Genomic DNA, 18,447 nt, shown 5'->3' with positions numbered 1-18,447 from the left:
GAGACATCTATGCTGTAGTGGTCCACATCAAATCACCCAGGGATCAGAGATACAGAAACCTGCCCACGTTCTACATGTTCTCTTGCCTCTAGTTTAAAACCCCCATGGACATTTTTTGGATCTAAATTGCAAGCTATACACAGTCTTGGCAGAGCAGACAGGAAAAAAAGGTATGTGGACACGGTTTCAGCGAAGTATAAAAATATTATTTAGTCGTCACCGCACAACCACCTGTTGACTTGGCCCTGCACCATCCAAATCAGTAGGAGACCTCTGGCTACAGACTTCAGCAGGAACAAAATCACGGAGGACAGTAACAGAGTCTGCCATAACTCACTTTTGCAGCCCCACAAGGATCGCTCCAAGAGGAGCGTACTGGGGAACTGGCAGCAAACAAGCCTGGACCTTTCTGCAGCCTTTTCCCTGAACCTAAGAATGCAAACGTACAGCTCCATTAGCACGTGGCCTTCCCACGCTGTTACACTTAACGTCTCAGCCCAAGTGATAAAGTGCAAAACTTCGCTTGCTTCATTCATGCACTGCTCCCAAAACATGCAAAACCTGCTTGTGTTTGCTACCTCAACTCTCAGCATGGGAAAGCTCGGTAGTTTAATCAGAAGCAAATATCACAGTGCAAATGCACTGGAGGATTTGGAAGCAGCATTTCCTTAGGAAACCTTACAACGAGTAGCGCTACTGAAATGTTCCCCCCCACTCCCCTTAGTAGCTCATAAAAAGGAACAATGGTCGCTCCTCTAAAGGGAAGTGGTCTATAAATCAGCTCTAACAAATACAAACAGCGCTTGTTCAATGTTTATACAGCAGCAGTAAATGGGTATTCATTTTTGGCACTGTACAGCAAAACACTGCTCTCTATTTCTAGCAGCAAATGTTTTCACCTCCTGTTCATGACTCATCTACGGTAGGGCTTCAACTAAGGCCTGAAACACAAAGGCAAGAAGACAAAAAGTACTGGGAACTCAAATATGCCAACCTGCCACACTGTTCTTGTGAAATCAACTCAACTGGTTTTATAACCACAGAACCTCTTTGTCAACCACAGTTAAAAAAAAAAAAAAAAAAAAAAAAAAAGAAAAAAGTCCAGAGGACAGCAAAGTAACTTTTCTCGCAAAGAAAAGTGGGGGGAAAAAAGAACATCTGTAGCGTCTCATTGTCATCTTCTGTTCCATGGAAATTTCTTGCTTTTCACAAGAAGAACTATTTGGGCAACACCAAACACCATCGACATGTTCTCTGCCRAGGATGATGTTGGTCAGAAATACCTGAGCACTGGGGAAGCAGTGGGCTGGTAAAAGCCAYGTGCTGGAATCCACAATTCTGGAGACCCGAGGGCAGGGAAAGTCACCGAGCGGCTTTGGCAGAAACGGTGGGATCTCCTCCTCCTCCCGCAGACTGGCTCATCAGCAGCCAGCTCACACCACAGCCATCCCCGCTTCCGCAGCACTGCAGCTCTCTCGTATCAGTCATAYATATTAGGCATATTTCTTTATGCAAAACTGATACTATTCTGCTTCGAACAGGCTGGTTCCCTCAATGAGCTTTGCTGGTTTGGATGCATGCCACTTTCCACCTAGCTTTTCTCAAACAAATCATTTAGAAATCACTCAGAGGTCTGATCACACCCTAGTGACCCAAAGAGCATCTCTGCCAATGGAGAAGGCTTTTGACACCAAAAGTGTTAAGATGCAGCTTGGGCACGCAGCCATCGCATGCACAAAAAGAAATACAGTAATATATAGGGTGCATATACCTGTCATTTACTCGCTACCTCTTTATGCTTCCCTCCACAACTTCGGATCTGACAGCAGAAGATAAACTTTATTTTGATCAAGAGAACGAAGGGAAACTTTGTACGCTGTCTGAGGAGCCCAGTGCAGCCAAGGCATCACACCACATACCCACCCGCTGCTTTAACTTTGTGCTCACTACTGGCAAGTGCTTACACCAGCATTACCACTAATACCCAGTTTAAGTAGGAGAGAGATAAAGCATCCAGAGAGCACATTTATTTCACTAAAAGTAGCAGGAAAATAATGGATACATGGAACGCAGCTGCATGCACAAGGCTCCCAGACACTGGCAGGAATTTCAAATTACTAGCGCTAAAAAGACATGCTGGACACACATGAGAGGACTTTGAATCTCGCAGAGGTAGGCCCAGCAGATGCTGAATTACGGTCAGCAAAAACATTAGGATGACGTCGGAATAACCCTTCATTTCCTTGGAACTGGCAACAGAGCTTTTTTCCCAGAATTACGATAAACCTGCACAAAATTTCATAAGTTATTTCTTTTCTTTTCTTTTTTTTTTTGAGGCATTTCTTTTTGCTCCCAAGCAACACCATTTTTTTTGGCAAAGGATCAACACACTGGCCAGATTCAAAAATCCACAGTTCCACAAAGCAGACGCTTTTTACAAGCGAAGAAATATTGCTAGGACACCACAGGTGGTTGTCTGAAACGGCAAGTAATTAACTGGGCTGCGCCAAAGTTGGGAAACACCATGGTCAGAGGCTGTTTCTGCTGGCTCTGATCCGAGCACTGCTCGCAATTTCCCCTTGCCTGGGACTTTCTGAGAAGGCTGAAGAAATGTCCACATGTTCTGGGGCGGACAGCTGGGAGTTTAGCTGGTGGGGCACAAGCTGATTTCCATCCAGAAGCCGCTTAGATACGGGAGCTTCGCTCGGGCTCAGTGCTGTGCCAATGTGGACGCTAAAGCATAGCCGGGTGGCACGGCTCTGCCTGACCTCAAGGACAATCCCAAACCCAAATTCGCCGTGTTTCCTTCGGTAAAATTTGCTCGCCGTCAGCTTTATGCGTTATCACGTCTCTCTCGCTCTAATACATAACGCTCCATCCCCTGGGTGTAGGGAAGTGTCCTACAGATGGAGACTGGAGGGAAAATAGGGTGAAACAGCCCTCTGACATGAGACTAACAGCTCAAAACAGCAGCGATCTGAACTCAACCTCCACTTACCCAACTGATCACCCTCTCTCTTGGCAGAGTGGATATTACTGTGGGATAAAAATATCCCTTAATACCCCTCCTGCTCTCTCAACAAAGCATCCCCAAGATGCATTTTTCAGGGATTCATTACACATTGGTACAGCCTTCTTCAGCCTGCAAAACACAGATGCACAGATCCCCCCATGAGATGCGTTTGCAGAGACGTTCCCCAGCTGACACCAACCGGAGCAGCTCCAGCGACTCGATGGAGCCKCATCAGCTCGCGATATTTAGTGTGATGCTCTCAAGCAAACARCAACGGGGTCTTAAAGGCGGTAAGAACAGGTAAGCTTCCTTTGGAGGAAGCCCACAAATCACCAAGAAATCAAAACGGTGCATACGAACCCTTGGGAGGTGTGAGATTGACTCCGTTTTTAAGGCACCACTGTATTGGCAAGATCCCTAGGGAATCCGCATGGCAAAGCATGGAGGTTTTGCTAGGTTCAGATCGCAAGTCATCAATGGTCACTTGAAAATAATGATTGTTAAAAACCTAGGAGGAGAAAAAGAAACACAGAAGTTAAATTTGCTGTAACATTAGCAAATGCAGAAAGCTGAAACAGCCACGTCCTTGAATCAGACTAGTACTGAAAACAATCCGTTCTCACCTAACACATTTCATCAAGGTGTTTCTACCAGACCAAGGCATTTTCAGATGGGTAAACTGGAGGCAAGGGAAAGAGCTGAGGGTTGAGGTTTTTCTCAGTATGAMTATAGCTGAGCAGGAACTGGAGGTGATCCTGGATGCCCCAGAGCCTTCCYCACTCCTGGTTTTCAGAAAGTGTATTAAATACCCTGGCACATTSTACGTCCAGCTGTTTTATTTCATATGGTTTCCCAGATATACTGGAAAAATATGTATGTGTGGAGGGAAGCTAAGGATAAATGCTCTTCTAAAAAAGATGGTAGACAGCCATGCAGCATACCCCCTTCAGATCTAAGTGCGTATATAGTCACCTGGTAAAGCTTGAAGGACAGAAACAATCCACTGTGGAGGAAATATCCATGTTTTTTTTTTAAAAAAAAAAAAAAAAACTTATTTTTCAATGTGTTCTCCAGCCAATGAAGTTCCACTGGCGTTTTTCTAAAAGAGGTAGAAACCAGCAAGATGTTCCTAATCAGCCTTTTTAGCACTCCTTTCCAGGAGCTCACCTTGGTCACTGATGCAGGACAGATATTAAAYGGCTCCCTCATATTCACCGCCTCCAGCTTCATCCCCACAGTGAAGAAGTGGCTTCTCAAATCAGCATGGTCCTGCGAGAAGAGACAGGGTAGAGGAACAGTGTGTCAGCACCGCCCGCAGTGAAGGGGACGTCCTTTTATCTGCAGTGAATTTGCTTGGATTTTGTCCCCTAGCTGATCACCAGATTGCTCTCCAGCTACAACTGTGTTCAAACAAACTCCAACGAGTTTGAATGTTATCTTTTCACGCTAACTCAGCTGCAGGAAAAGAGGTAACCAGGATAGCTTGACTCCCGAAGAGCAGATCCGCAGGACCAAACCCACCAGATCTCAAGCGCGATGTTGCATCTATCTCACCTGCAGTATCTAAATTGAACTCAGTGATCAAGGGTGTTGTGCTCACCAAAGCGAGGACCTCTCTGGGCTCGTCCAGAGAAACAGCTACTTGAAAATTGCCCTTGGGCAGAATCTCTTCACCAGGAGGGATCTCTGCCAGCCTTCCTACCCTGAAAGAGGCGTGGGGGAGGTCAGGACTGCAACCAAGATCCCTCAGGCATAGTAGCCCAGGATGGCTCTGATATACATAGGAGGATTGCTGGTTCTTGTAGGACATTGAAATTAAGCACCAATGCTGGTCTCCATGTACAAAAGATGGAGAGGTCTTCCCTCCAGCTGGGAGGCCAAAGGTAAAACCTAGGTTGGACTCCATAATTTGCCACCAATTTATTGTGTAACATCTTATCAAATTACTCAGCCCATCAGGACACCATCAGGACACTATAAGGCGCACAAGCTGGTATTTTAACTCTAAAGTAAGTAACAATAGTATTTTGTGTTCATTTGAGCAGCAAAACCATTAACCAATACAAGTACGAATGGAGATGTTGTTAACACACACTGAAATCCAAAATACATGCAGAAACCTGATAAGCGGTTAGCAATGTCATTCACATCTACATTCATTGCTACGTGTTGTATTCTCGTTCTAAAATGATTCTGTATTGATCCACAGTTGTATGTCATTATACTTTCTTCCCCCAAGAAMCGTCTTCACCTGCAGACTTGACAGCTTCTATTTTGGGAACCTGTATTCCTGGCGCCAACAGAGATAAGGATTTTTACATTTTTTACAAGACTCATTTCTATCAGCTTTACACTGAGCATGTTTCATGGAATAAAAGACTACATAATGAAAGAGAGTCTGGCTCCTTGTAAATAGAGATTGGACAGTACATGAGATATTATCAGAGACGTGGGTTATCAAAATTGCCATCTTTACTACTGAAAAGCTAGGAAAACTTCAGACCTCAAACCACCAAAAGCAGAATGCATCCGGACAGGCAGGCTGCCTCTTTCAGTGCACCAGGATCTCCATTTGGAGTGGCTTAATCCTTGGGGTGAGGTTATAAAGAAAAGGCTATTTTGCAAAATGTACATCTGGAAGCAAGTGATGTCTTCACATCAAAAGATCCAGGATTTGATATATGCTCATATCCGCCTTCAATATATAAAAAGCCCAGATCCAACAAAGTACTTAATCATGTTTATCTTTAAACATGCAAGTAGTTTCATCAACTTTTTAAGTGATTTGTTGATTGAGGCGGAAATACTTAAGCAATGTTGCTTCTCATTTTTATATGAATCAGTTTCTTTGGTTCCGCTGCTTCTATTTGCTCTGGCCTTTTTCAAAGGGAAAAAATAATCCACAGGAAAAAGAATATATATATTTAAAACAATTTTACTTCAAAAGCATATCTCCTTCTCTCCATGCACTRTGTATTCTAGGGTCAAATCTTCCTCTTCATTCACCGTAGCATGTAGAGATTGTTCCCATTAGAGGAAAGGCAAGACTGAACTCCCAAGGGGAATTCATGGGATCTCAGGTACTTCTCCCTTTTGGGGGRCAAAATTCTCTTTGAAGCAGGAATGTATGTTTGTTTGGGGAAGGGTTGTAGAAATAAAAAGTCTGTGTTAAATRTCGCTTTTGAGATGGAAACGCATTCAGGGAGAAAAAGTCTTTGTATCACATCTCCCCAGCAAATGGTCAGGGTCTGCGTATTTGATCTCCCTCAGGTATTTGAAGAGAATCATCAGACTTACAGAAACAGYCTTAGATTTCTGCAGGCACAAGGAGAAAAAAGATCCTGACACCATTCTGCAGCTCCAGGGCTGCAGTTCCCTCAGCCAGCAGGGAATTGCTTAGGATTCGGCATATGCTCCTCTTCAAAACTCCAATTAATTTACATAATTTCTAAGAATAGGTTCCACTGAAGTGAAGGCAAAGCTTTTAATTAGTATTAGCCTCAAAGTGAAGCACTGGATAATGAACTGCTCTCTCCTTCCTTTATTCACAGCGAATACGCCTGCTTAATAAAAGCAACTGCAAGAAGAGGACTGCCCACGACACTCTTTGTGCTGCGCTCTCCCCCATTTATTTCCCTCTTGATGGATGTCCTGGTGTTTGAACGCTAGCTTGAAAGAGACTCCAGCAGCTATTCCAAGCGAGTAGATACCATCAAAACTTGCCTTCAAAAGGAGATGAATGGGTAGAATATTTTGGACCCGCTGAAGCATTTTATAGCTTTATGTATGGTGAACCTTTACTTCCACTGGCAGGCAATGCTTCCAAGGAGCAGACCTACTACCTGCATTGACTAATTAATTAATTTTCACCAGCAGACAGCCCTCTGCAGGGATCATGAGTCCTGAAAACCACCAGGATATTGGAAAGTCCCTTAGACTGAAGTGAAAATTACACCAAATTAATGCAGTACGAGCCCCGCTGTCATTCATTCGAMGGATCAAAGTGTCCAACACGATGGATTACAGCCCATGACAGCACTCACAAGTTATGAATGGAAAATTACAGCACCCTCCGTTGAGCAAAGTCTTGCCACTTACAGTGCAAACCATGCTGGTAAAACCCAGGGCTGTAATGAATCTCGCTACGGATCTCAAGAAGCGATTAAGYTTGGCGGAACCCTCACAGTTTCAGAGCAGTGCACAGTGCAGATGTGTTTGCAGATCTGCCAGCATGCATGGACCGTGACACCTGGCAGATGGACACACTTTGATACTCACCACTGTCATTATCATGAAAGCATGTAGTATGGCTTTTTATAGCACAYGCTTCCATAACCCTTCTGCAAGAACACATACAAACTTTGCAACAGCTTCCTAGATCTGGGACCACCTCTCTATTCCCAGCTGTAGGATCGAACRTTGGGAAGGCTGAAGATCATATAACACATCAGTGACAGCACTGGGAGGAAAACCCAGGCTCCTACTTCCCAGCTCTCTTCATTAGGTATTGAGAGTGTTGAATGATTTTCTCCTTTGTATCCACTGAGACACATGTAGTGGAGGCTTTGAAAACCTCCAGGTGGCTTGGGAGCCTAGAGGCCACTGCAGAAGTGWTCCAAAAACAGATTTACAAAAGTATTCAGACTCTGAAGGATGCAGAGAGGATWCAGAAAAAGGCCTCTGAGAGTTATGTGCCTACATCCTAATAATAAAGTCACCGATGTCCACTAAGCAYCAGCATTAGGTCTTGAATTCAACAAATATTCTTCAAAATCACAGTCRTAACTTGCATCTTTGGACATCTAAGTATGTCTACACAACCAATGTCAGTTAAGTGCAGATACACCCAAATCTGTCCATATAATGGCAGTGGTCTGGCCACAGAAGGATGGAGCTCTGGTACTTTTACACAGGACAGTGTAGAGACAGCGGTGGGACTTGGCCAAGTTCCTTTTGAACRTGACATTTTGAGAAGCTGTATTACGAGCTGGTTGCTCTAGCTGTGTCCACAACMCCAGGAACAGCATCTCCTTCAGACCAGTGAGATGCTCATTTGTAGCCCATCCTGCTCAAGACACAACACTGAAGACGTCTCGTTTTAGACCCAGTATCTTAGAGTTCCTAGATAAGAGGAAAAAATCTTGAATTTGAACACTGATTTTCAAATACCCTAAAATCCAAGGCTCTTCTTGTCCATGCTAATTAAAGACTGCGACATCGTGTAAAATTCAGAACCAAGTCTGAGTGCTGAAAAGTTGCAAAGCGAGAGGCTGATTAGAAACAGTGAACAATTAAGAGATGGTTGACCTGAGTCTCCTTTCATTYTCACCAGCTTTAACAGTGTGAAATGCTATTGCCTTCAGTCACATCTCTCCCGGTTTACCCTACCAAAAGACACAGAAGAAGCAGGCCCCATCTGGTATGGCTGGAAACATATTATTTGATTCAGTTTTTATTTTGAAAGTAATCGCTTCCCCTAGTGTTTTCCCTAATTCCTCATGAAACTGGCTGCTTCTAATAGGCTAATTTTAATCACAAAGCTCATGTGTGGTAACCAYTCACAAACACCACTATAGCAGTAGTTAAACTGCCTCTACAGGAATCTGGCATTTGTTTTTTTAATTGAGAAAAAAAAAGAAAGAAAGAAAGAATCCCTCCCAAATACAGCCCTCTGCATTATCTGCAGATGAATCAGTCTTGTTTGCAATTCATCAGCTTCCTTTGCTAAACATGGAGTAATTTTCCCCAAAGACACACTTCTCTGCAGGAAGGCAGAAGTTCCCCTGGTAAGAYACAACGTGAGCAAATAGACCCTCTCATTTTGACAAGTGCGATTGAGGGAAGGCCAAAATGTAGAGGTGTTGGGGTGGGATGAAGAGGAAAAGGTGCTGGGGAAAGAGGCATTAAAGATAGTTTGACACCAAAGTTGAAGGCGTCAGTTCTACAGCCAGCTATAAACTCCACCTACTAAAGATCCCCTGAAAAACTCTGGATGTTTTCTGCCTTAGGACTGAATTTAGCCCTACGGATTTTAAGCTTCTCTCGTTGAATAAAAATAGTTTCCATAGAAACAGCAACATTGCAGAATAGCCAGTCTCAATCTGMAAACACCTTCTCCGTATGGCTCGCCCTGCTGCAGATGGCATTAGGGCAAAGATCTCCTCCTGCGCAGTGCAAGCTTTGATTTGCCCGCRTGGTGGAAGCACGGCTGGCAGAAGTAGGGTTAAAAGAGACAGATAGGCATCTGCTTTATTTATCTTCCAGCAAAATTTATAGCATTAGGCATCTGCAGACAAACCAGCCCGCTTCCCCAACACTCACTAATGACTCTTTGCTGCATCACACACAGTGATCCCATTTTACAGGTAGGAAMGTTGAGTGGCATGGAAAATACAGGTGGGCATACTGTAACTTGAGTGCTCTAATGAAACCATCAGGATCTCTMGTCACACCTCCAATAGGTACTGAGGCCATTAAGAGCGAGGGAGAACTCACAGGCACTTGCTTGCACCAAGTCTGCCCTCATTTATATCACACCAGTAGTAACTGTTGGGATTCAATGGGAATTCACAGGAGGAGAGAGGATCATAACAAATTCAGTGCAAAACCAGGACTGCAAAGGCGCTGCAAAACTGTTAGATATACAGGTACGGGTCAGAGTTGGCTTTTGTTTTCTCCGGTAAAAATCAATCGTCTGTGGATGGATGACTTGGGTATCACTAATTAAATGGGGGATGAATCTAGTGGTAGGTGCACGTGAGCCTCTCTCACCAGAAAGCACTGCCATGCCCAAGCACACCAAAGGAGGCAGAGTTTGGGTCTTCACCTACAAACTTCCCCACACCAAGCTGGGGTGCAGTAAGCAAACTGGATCATGCCCTTTCGCTAGCCTCTCTAGCATGCACCAAGAATGAAAAAYGCGTGTGCTAAATGCACAGCCAGAGGGATGGAAAAGGCAGCAGGCTGTGGGATCCTGTCCCCATTCGGYCCATCTGCTTCACTTGAACATCATCCAGCACTTCTCCTCAAATCCTGACTTCCATGTGACGCTGTTGAACAGATTCTGAGGGCATCTCAGACAGGGTTTAGCTTTATTTACCTCTGCGACTTGCTCTCCTCACCAGGCTCCCTTGCGACAACTGCAGTCAGAAGGGAGCCACTGATAGCTCATGGCTGTCTCTGGATCATGGAAGGACCACCAGACCCCATATTGCCTCCAAATCAGCACAACGTGAGGACAACAGAGACATTTGTGCTCCCGTCATCCCAAAAGCCATCATGGCAGGTACATTTGTAAGGACCTCTGCAAGATACTCTTCGTGTCCTACAAAGYGGCTTTAACGAGCTGAGGCCAAAATGGGTCAAGAGGCAGATGATAAACAAGAAGAAYCAGACTTGGTCTCCCAGCCAGGGGAAAATAGCACTTGGGGAGAAGGGCTGGCAAGCACCATGGATGGGGAAGAACAGATGGAGTATAAATAATCTGGCAGCTTGCAAACAACGTGGCGACTGGTGGATTATAAAAGCACAGCACGTGCAGCAAAGGCCAGCCAAGCCYCAGCGTGCGAAGGGGCTGGGAAGCGCTTACACTGGAATTTGGCTTTCCAAGRGAAACCAAAAGCACGTCCAGTTTAACCTGTGGCATCTGCACATGCCCCTCTACTATGGGGGCTGGAGATTTCTAAGTCCATCCTTCTACATAGATCAGGATTGAGCAGAAAATATTCCTTGAGTTTTTCTAGCTCACAGAGAAACTCCTTAAAAAGAGCCTATTAATGGAAGAAAACATCCTCAAACACCTCAAGAATGTACTGTGAACTTTGGGGAGATAATGTTGTCCTTTCAAAATAACCACAATTTTGAAGAAATATTTCATCTGAATCTCATACCTTAAACACGCAATTCAGCTGGTAGAAAAAAATACGTATGCGTATTTAGGATAAGGAGACAAGTCCTATTTAATATTCTCAAATTTTTGAATGTGCAACTAGAACTATCACACAGTCCCAGATTTCAAGAGGCAGCTCCCATCTCAGTGATCACTTTCCTTAGGAGACATGTGTCCCAACTGATATATTCATCACTCAARACTATTAGTCTTAGCACTAATTAATACTATTACTGATCTGCAGGTAAAATATGAATACTCATTAGAAACAGGGGCACACTGGACTGGGCATAGTGCAGATCAATAGATGTTTTTTGCGAGAGAAATAACAATTACCAGTGGGGGAAAAAAAAAACAACTTTAGGAAAGGAGGACCAGAAGGATAGAGTCAAGAGGAGTAAGACTAAATCAGGAACTGGCACCCGCCTTAGATAAACCCTCTCCCTCTTAACAGTTTGTGCTCTTTAAGCAACTTAACCCGGTTTGGGTTGGGAACGTGGAGACAGCTCCATCTAGGCTAGTCATCAGGACCCAATTTACATTCACTGGAGAGAAACTTGCACATACAGGATGCCCATATTGTCCATATGCAACAATTACAGAGTGATGAGAGGCACCCCAAGCTCTGGGCAGGTTTCAGTTGCCCAAACAGAGGTGTCTGGGATGGACTGAGATACCCCCGGGAACCCAAGACCTCTACATAGGGTGAGCAGACATGGCACAGGAGACCAAGATAAGCATAGTGGGATGTCAGCCAAGATCCCTAGGACAGTAACTGCCTCTCTGGGGAACCAAATCCCAYGATTTGTGTCCAACTTTTATCTTACTGAAGCTTTAGGACTAAAAAAAATGCACATATTCCTAAGTCCCTAGGGCTAAAAGGTGTTGTGTTTGGAGTCCGGCTTCCTGATGCAAGGCTCCCTCTTTAAAAGCACCAGCAATGCCATCACTGAAGCAAGCATTGATATGGTCACACTTAACTTTAAATTAGGTCTTGACAGTAATCTGGTCACCCTTAATCCATATCCAAAGCTCTGCCCAGTTTCTCAGGTGACCTCTGAAGCCTGAGCCATAGTTTGTGATGGATACCCAGCTAAGCATGGGGATCACTGCATTACCCTCAAATCAGAGCAGAAAAGGTAGAGGACACCTCTCCTTGGGTTATAGCCTTTCATAAAGATTTATGTTCCTAAACTATTCAAGCYGCACTTGAAAATTCTGTCTTTATTTAGGCTTCGTTAAGGATCAACATATTTCCTGAAAAGAACAGAATGACAAAACAGTAGAAGGGTTGCAAAACGCTTTCGCAAAGAAAAATCTTATTCCAGGAGGTGCAGTTTGCAAAACACTATGTTTAGTAGTTATATAATAGCAACATTTTCTGGCAGTTATACATCGCATTCCTTCTCAAAGGACCCTGAAGCATTTTGCAAACACTTTCAACATATGGCCAAGTGTAAAATAGCACCAGAAAGAAAAATGGTCCTATTCACAGCCTTCCCCGTGTTTTTTGCAACTAGCTTGTGTGGTCTGAGGGCTTGTGACCTCTACTTGGAGGCTYAGAATATGAATTTTGGCTGTGCCATTTCACTGCTCTGAGCTTCAGCTTCCCCATGGGTAACTTGGGATTGATTTTTGCAAAGGACTTTCCAACTAGCCAGTGAAGACCACCACACGCAGGTTCAGCTCTGCTGCACTGCTGAGCACTGATAATTCAGGTTCAAGGCTATGCAGTAAGAGGTCTCAGGTAGATCCTGACTTTCCTGCATCAAAATTACAGAGCTTTGCCACAGACAGCAACAGCGGGCRCTAAACCCACAAGAGGAATCACTTGTCCCACCACAACGTGGATTCGTTTTCCACCTGGGAAGAGTTTGACAGCATATTAGCAACACTGCCCATGGTTGCGCACAACTCGAATGACAACAGGAACTTAAGTCCCAATCCGGAAAAGCAAATACGCTTGCACTTGCCATAGGGACCACTCGTGTCTGTACAGCAAGCACACACTTATGTTCTCCTCGCACACAGATTTCTGTAGGGGCTGAATATATTTGCTCAATGTGCAGTATACCATGTCCACCAGAGTAAACATTTCTAGCTTTCCAGGAAACCAAGATCTTTAACAGTTGCCAGCTGTCAAATCTTGTGTTTTATATCTCATCTAACACATGACAGCTACAGTAGCACAGAATCCCCTGGCACCGTGTACAGACACTAGTCCTGGTTTTGGAAAAAAAAATAAAATAAATAATCTTTGGAATGAACATTACTTGCTAAGATCTGGGATTTTCCTTGAAGAGAACCTAAATATTGCCTTATCTTGTAAGATCAGATAAGCATATTCTCACTGAGTCATGCTTGCACAGACCTTCACCGCGGTGGGACTTCAGGTGGTTGTCCTCTTAAAATACGGCTGAGTAAGACAGGATGGAGGAAGCCAAGAGCTGAGATGGCTCCAAAATCCCACTGCAGTCAGTGGGGAATTCTGCCCATGGATGAGAGCAGGAGCGCAGATGATCCCTAAATCTGAACCTCCCACTGGTTTAGACCAGAGTAGCTCTGCAGATGAAAGTCATTAACAGGATGGCTCTCTGACCTGGCCCTACGCATTCAAACATCGTGTCCCACCCTCAGATTTGGAGACTGGAATGAAACAATGCTCACAAGGAAACCAAATTTATTCAACATCCTGCTTTCCCAGGCCCGGGACCAGGGACTTAGATAAGACTAGATGTTGAATCCAGCTCTCCTGATGTTGGGTTTTCACAGTACAAATAAAGAAGCCCCATTCCTGCCTCTCTCGTCATGCATGGCCCCAAAATGACACTCCTCTTGGGCCACTGAAGCAATCCAATGCTTTGCGTTGTCTCTCAGGAGGAAATATCCTTGCAAGCCCCAACCATACRGCACTACAACTGGGATTTTCCGACTTTAAATTTACAGCCCTCGCACAATAAGCAAAATAAGYGGGTATAAGTTGGGCATGCTGAGAAGAGGCACCAAAACAGCTGCAAATTATAAATAATAATAAAAAAAAGTGTTTTATGAGGCTCATCACAAGCATTCTTCACTCTTTCATATGGGCAGGAGCAAGATTTACACATTAGGCATTTCCTACTGGGATTTAATCCTTGCTCCACACACGGCATTTTTGATCCTGAGACTGCAAACGCAGACTGGGGAGGCTTAACAGAGWCCACAGATCAAAGCGCTGCACGGGAGAGGCTCAAAACTCTCCGCGCCCCATTCCCACGGCGACACGGGGCTGCTCCAACGCGCGGCCGCGCCGAAAGCCGGCGCGCAATCCTCCCGCTCCTCGCGCCCGGCTCCGGCCCCTGCCCCGGCCAGCTCCCGAATTAAGGATTTCGCTCCAGCGTGACAGCAGGGCAGATGATTGGGGAAGGGATATTAAAGCTGGCGCCTCGAGGCTGAAGCAGATCTCTAGCTCTTAACAACCAGGATGGGGAAAAAAAAAAAAAAAAAAAAAAAAAACAGCATGGGAGAAAATTATCTCCCACTACAGGGCCCTGAAAAGGGGTTTCTTTGCCTTGTGGCATGTGACCACATAAAGATTACGGTTTAAAGCTCCCCAAAAGCTGGCTAGCTTATGCCCAGTTTAACATCCCTTTACTTTAAATTAGCCCTATGTTTTCATGGCTTTTCTATGATGCCTTTTGCACTGGCCTAAATACTAAGATAAATCAAAAATGATGCTGCAGAAATCAGTGCTGATCACTCCTGCAAGACGCCAGTTYCCAAAATTGGAAGCACACAGAAGAGCAAAACTCTTTTTTTATACAAACACCTCACTAGCGACCTTTYGCAGTGGATATACTAGAGCACGAGCGTTTTCCTGCAAAAGTTTTAACCCAAGCTGCTAAATGCCGCACGGTATTTATTCACTGCGGGTTCCATAGCTGAAGGAGAAATRTGCATCTTTTACCTTGAACACTTCCATCGGAAGAGGAAAATTTGCTGCATCATTAAGGGATTTTTCCAGAGCGCATTTCCACTCAGATATAGTCTTCAGAGAATAGATATCTAAAGGGATGATAACAAAAAAAAATAAAAATAACAACAGAAAAAGGTGACCGTTCAGAGATGAGACATTTTTGAAWGACTTAAGTCCCTGCGTCATGAAAACGGATAGTCAAAGCAAAATGAACAGCRTGTATATTTGAAGCTGTACAGTGTGGATAAATTCAACACAAAAGCAGCTAGCAGGGGCGCATCTGAGGAAGATTGCATTTTCTATCCTGGAGTCAAAAACAGACAAATACACATCTTCATTTTCTATTGAAGAAACAAATAATACGTTTTCTCATTACTTGGGGAAAAAAAAAAGAAAAAAAAAGAACCCCCCCCTGTTCTGATTTCCAGATCTCAAAATACCTGATGTTTTGCAGGCTGAGGAGCCTCAGGTTTTCAGCCCGTATTAATTATATTTGAACACAACCAGAAACGTCTTTACTGATGCTTCCGTTGATTGGAAAGCCTCTTTTTTTTTTTTTCTTTTTTCTTTTGTAACGGGGCAGCAGGTGTGGGAAGACAGGGAACATTTCAGCTAAACCTCCACCCAGACACATTTGTCGGCACCACGCTGAAACCAGAGCATCGCACCAACGCAACGACTAATCTTTATGAATTCTGCTCACTTTTTTGGCAACGCCTTTGTGCAGATTCACATTGCTTTCAGTGAGTTTCTTTAAATAGGCTTCATATCTTTAAATCATTATATTAGCCAGCCCTTTATGATTCAGTGCCATGAAACGCCTATGAATCATCAAAGGAAACAATGTAGGAAACAATAAAATGATGAAGAACATCATATTGAATTTACTTCTGCCCTAGAAAACATATTGTTATCCTGCCTATAACAAGTTATTGCAGAGCATTCATATCAAGGTCTCAAAGAGACAAGACAGATAGATAGATTGCAACAATTATTAAAACGAAAATGAACATTTACCCAATAATAAACTTGAACCTTGGTACAGAGCGAACAGCGGGAAGCTTTTCTTTAGTCAGTTTGGCTTCACACAGTTACATCACAGTTTAATTTGGCCCACTTTATATTTAAATTCTGCACATCCAATAACCAAATATATTTGCTGGCTAGCAAAGATTTATTGCGATATCTTACAATTCTGAAGGAGAAAATAAAAAAATAAATTTAAAAAAAAAAGGAATTGGCAGGCACTATTTTCACCTAGCACTGACAGTACAAGAAAATTTTATGCTCTGATCTCAACAGATTTAAGACCTTATCAAAATAGGATTTGCAGAATCACTCTCTGGAAGTGGATGTATTTATACTTCTACTATATCAAACCTTTCTACTTCAGACAGACATCAAGGATATGCATATGAATTTAAACACACTTAAAGGGAAATGTTAACCTTTCAGGGCTGTATTTTGCATTTCTTGCCTGTCTGATTACTAATGGGAACACACATTTCAAGCCTCTGTTTWCAGCACGTGGCCTGGTCACGAGTGTTAAGAAGTTCACTCTTCATTTAATCGTTCATTATTTTATAGACCTGTTGCCCCAGTTCTCCCYTTCCTCTGATCAGCCTGAAGCGCAGGAAGGGAGACGACCAGCATTGTTTCTCCTTTTCTGGCTTAAATGATGCCAAACAAGGCAATGCTCAATTCTTCCTGATTTTGCCCCAAGCTGCAGACTGCTTGTTGCTTCAGCTGTCCTCAGCCCAGACCACCAAAGGTCCCAATGGCCCCATCTTCTATGGTGGATAGCAAGGAAAACAGGGGAAAATAACTCCCATGAGTTACTCCCAGAACTCATCATTGTTGAGAAGACCCCAAGGTCTATTTACCCTGCTATGACCTCCGTCTTCTACTGTGCCATGGCAGTGAAGCACAGGAGAAAACAAGGCGGCATTTGGGGTGACTCTGCTCAAAATCAGTGAAAACAAGGGGCAGTTTCTTGTGCAGTCAAGCAAGCTTTGAAAGAGTCAACAAGCTTTGAAAGATAAAGGCAACACTAATGATTTAAATAACCAGAAAGCAGTATTATGTGTGCATTTCATTAGATGGTGGTGGTTAACTTATGCCAGCAAGTTTACGGACAGTAAATCGTATGGTTAAAAGAGCATAAAGCATTTTGTTTAAGTGATAGTGTTGCAGGTAATTGAACRAAGTGTACTGTGTCAAATTGTATTTAGGTTAACAAGGAGTAAGCAATTAAAATGACTGCCAATTTGTCTTTAACTAGAAAGCAACATAAAATGAGATAATCTCTTCCTGCATAAACAGTTGAGGCAAGACCACCGGTGGCTCTGTGTCAAGGGGGTTCTGCCAATTTGCAGTAGCAGGGAGGCTTATTTTGGATTCGGCTATACATCCGAGGAGAAAAAAATATACTATTCCCTCTCTGCATCAGTTAGAAGGACTTGCAGGACATAAAGAGCTCCTCAAAAGTTCCCACATGGAGAAGCCAGCAAGGGTGCTATTTCCTAAGGACTCTTCTGCAAATTCCTGCACATTAAGGTGGGTGCTTGGATCTGGAGAGTCTCAGAAATGAGATCTCTCCACAGAAACGTTATAAACTTCTGGACCCACCGGATCTCCTTTTTAGGATGCAAGATCTGCATCTCTAAAGATCCAGCAGTACYGGTCATACAAAGAAAGTCTGGCCACTTCTGAACCTGGTAAGTACTTCTCTCCACTGATCATAAAGAAAAAAACAACTAGCTCATGCTGAAGCATCCTTTCAATGCCTACACTACAGCAGATGAATCTAATTCCTTCTGTGTAAACAACAACATATTGCCCATAGATTTTCTCTTTCCTAAGCAGGTCCATACCAGTCATAGCAAAGGTCTTTCTAGCCCAAATCCTATTTACTAAGAAGCCAACAAGAGCAGTCAGGTAAAGCATGYAGGAAGGAGCCTAAGCAGGTAGGGATAGTAAGCAGGTAGAGATGTGTCCCCAGTAGGCTCTCCTGGTCTCCAGGACCATCTGGAGAACACTGCCTTCCAGTTTAAACGATAGCATCCCATTAGTCACCTCCCAGCCTGCTGTCACCCAGGATGGTTTTAAGTGAGAGGTCACTTACCACTGGCTGTGGTTCATCGCCACGTTTCTTTAGAGCTCTCTACCACACAGCTCCTCATCCTGACAATTYGCTGCTGCTCACCTGCCTACTTGTTTCAAGACTTCTTCTGCATGCATTTTACTTAGCAGTGGATCCTCTGATCCTCAAGCACCAGCCACTTCACTGATTTCCCTGTCCTTCCTTTGGGTTAATGTGGTATCACAACTGTCTCTCAATAAGCTATATTATCTGTTGTGCTTTATGACTGTATAGACACCAAATGGCCAACACGGCTCATGGTGTCAGAGATGGAACAAGCAGCACTCCCAGGAGCAAAGTAAAGATCTCTGAGGCATTGTCAAAAAAAATTTTAAACTAGAAATTCATCAGATTTCCATTTCTGATTGGTTACTCCCTAGACTGCAGAGCATGACAATGGCATAGCACAGAAGAAGGGATCAAGTAAGTATTCAGGAGTGGGTTCACGA

At 43.8% G+C, this 18,447-nt stretch overlaps 1 protein-coding gene across 1 annotated transcript in view; it reads right to left on the bottom strand.

The window, feature by feature from the left end:
- Window positions 1–18,447, bottom strand: part of SFMBT2 (Scm like with four mbt domains 2) — a 111,051-nt gene that overhangs the window by 39,260 nt on the left and 53,344 nt on the right. The window contains exons 7-9 of the mRNA XM_085299567.1: window positions 14,848–14,945; window positions 4,181–4,282; window positions 3,374–3,521 (exon numbers count right to left, since the gene is read on the bottom strand). Coding sequence (XP_085155693.1) covers window positions 3,374–3,521; window positions 4,181–4,282; window positions 14,848–14,945 — 348 coding nt within the window. The remainder of the gene's footprint in view (window positions 1–3,373; window positions 3,522–4,180; window positions 4,283–14,847; window positions 14,946–18,447) is intronic.

Source organism: Rhea americana, unplaced genomic scaffold (assembly GCF_003343005.1).
Source record: "Rhea americana isolate MKP2758 unplaced genomic scaffold, rheAme1 scaffold_1, whole genome shotgun sequence".
In the NCBI taxonomy this organism is placed as follows: Eukaryota; Metazoa; Chordata; class Aves; order Rheiformes; family Rheidae; genus Rhea; species Rhea americana.
Note: the sequence above shows the minus strand (reverse complement) of the source record. Positions and strands in the feature narration are given on the sequence as shown.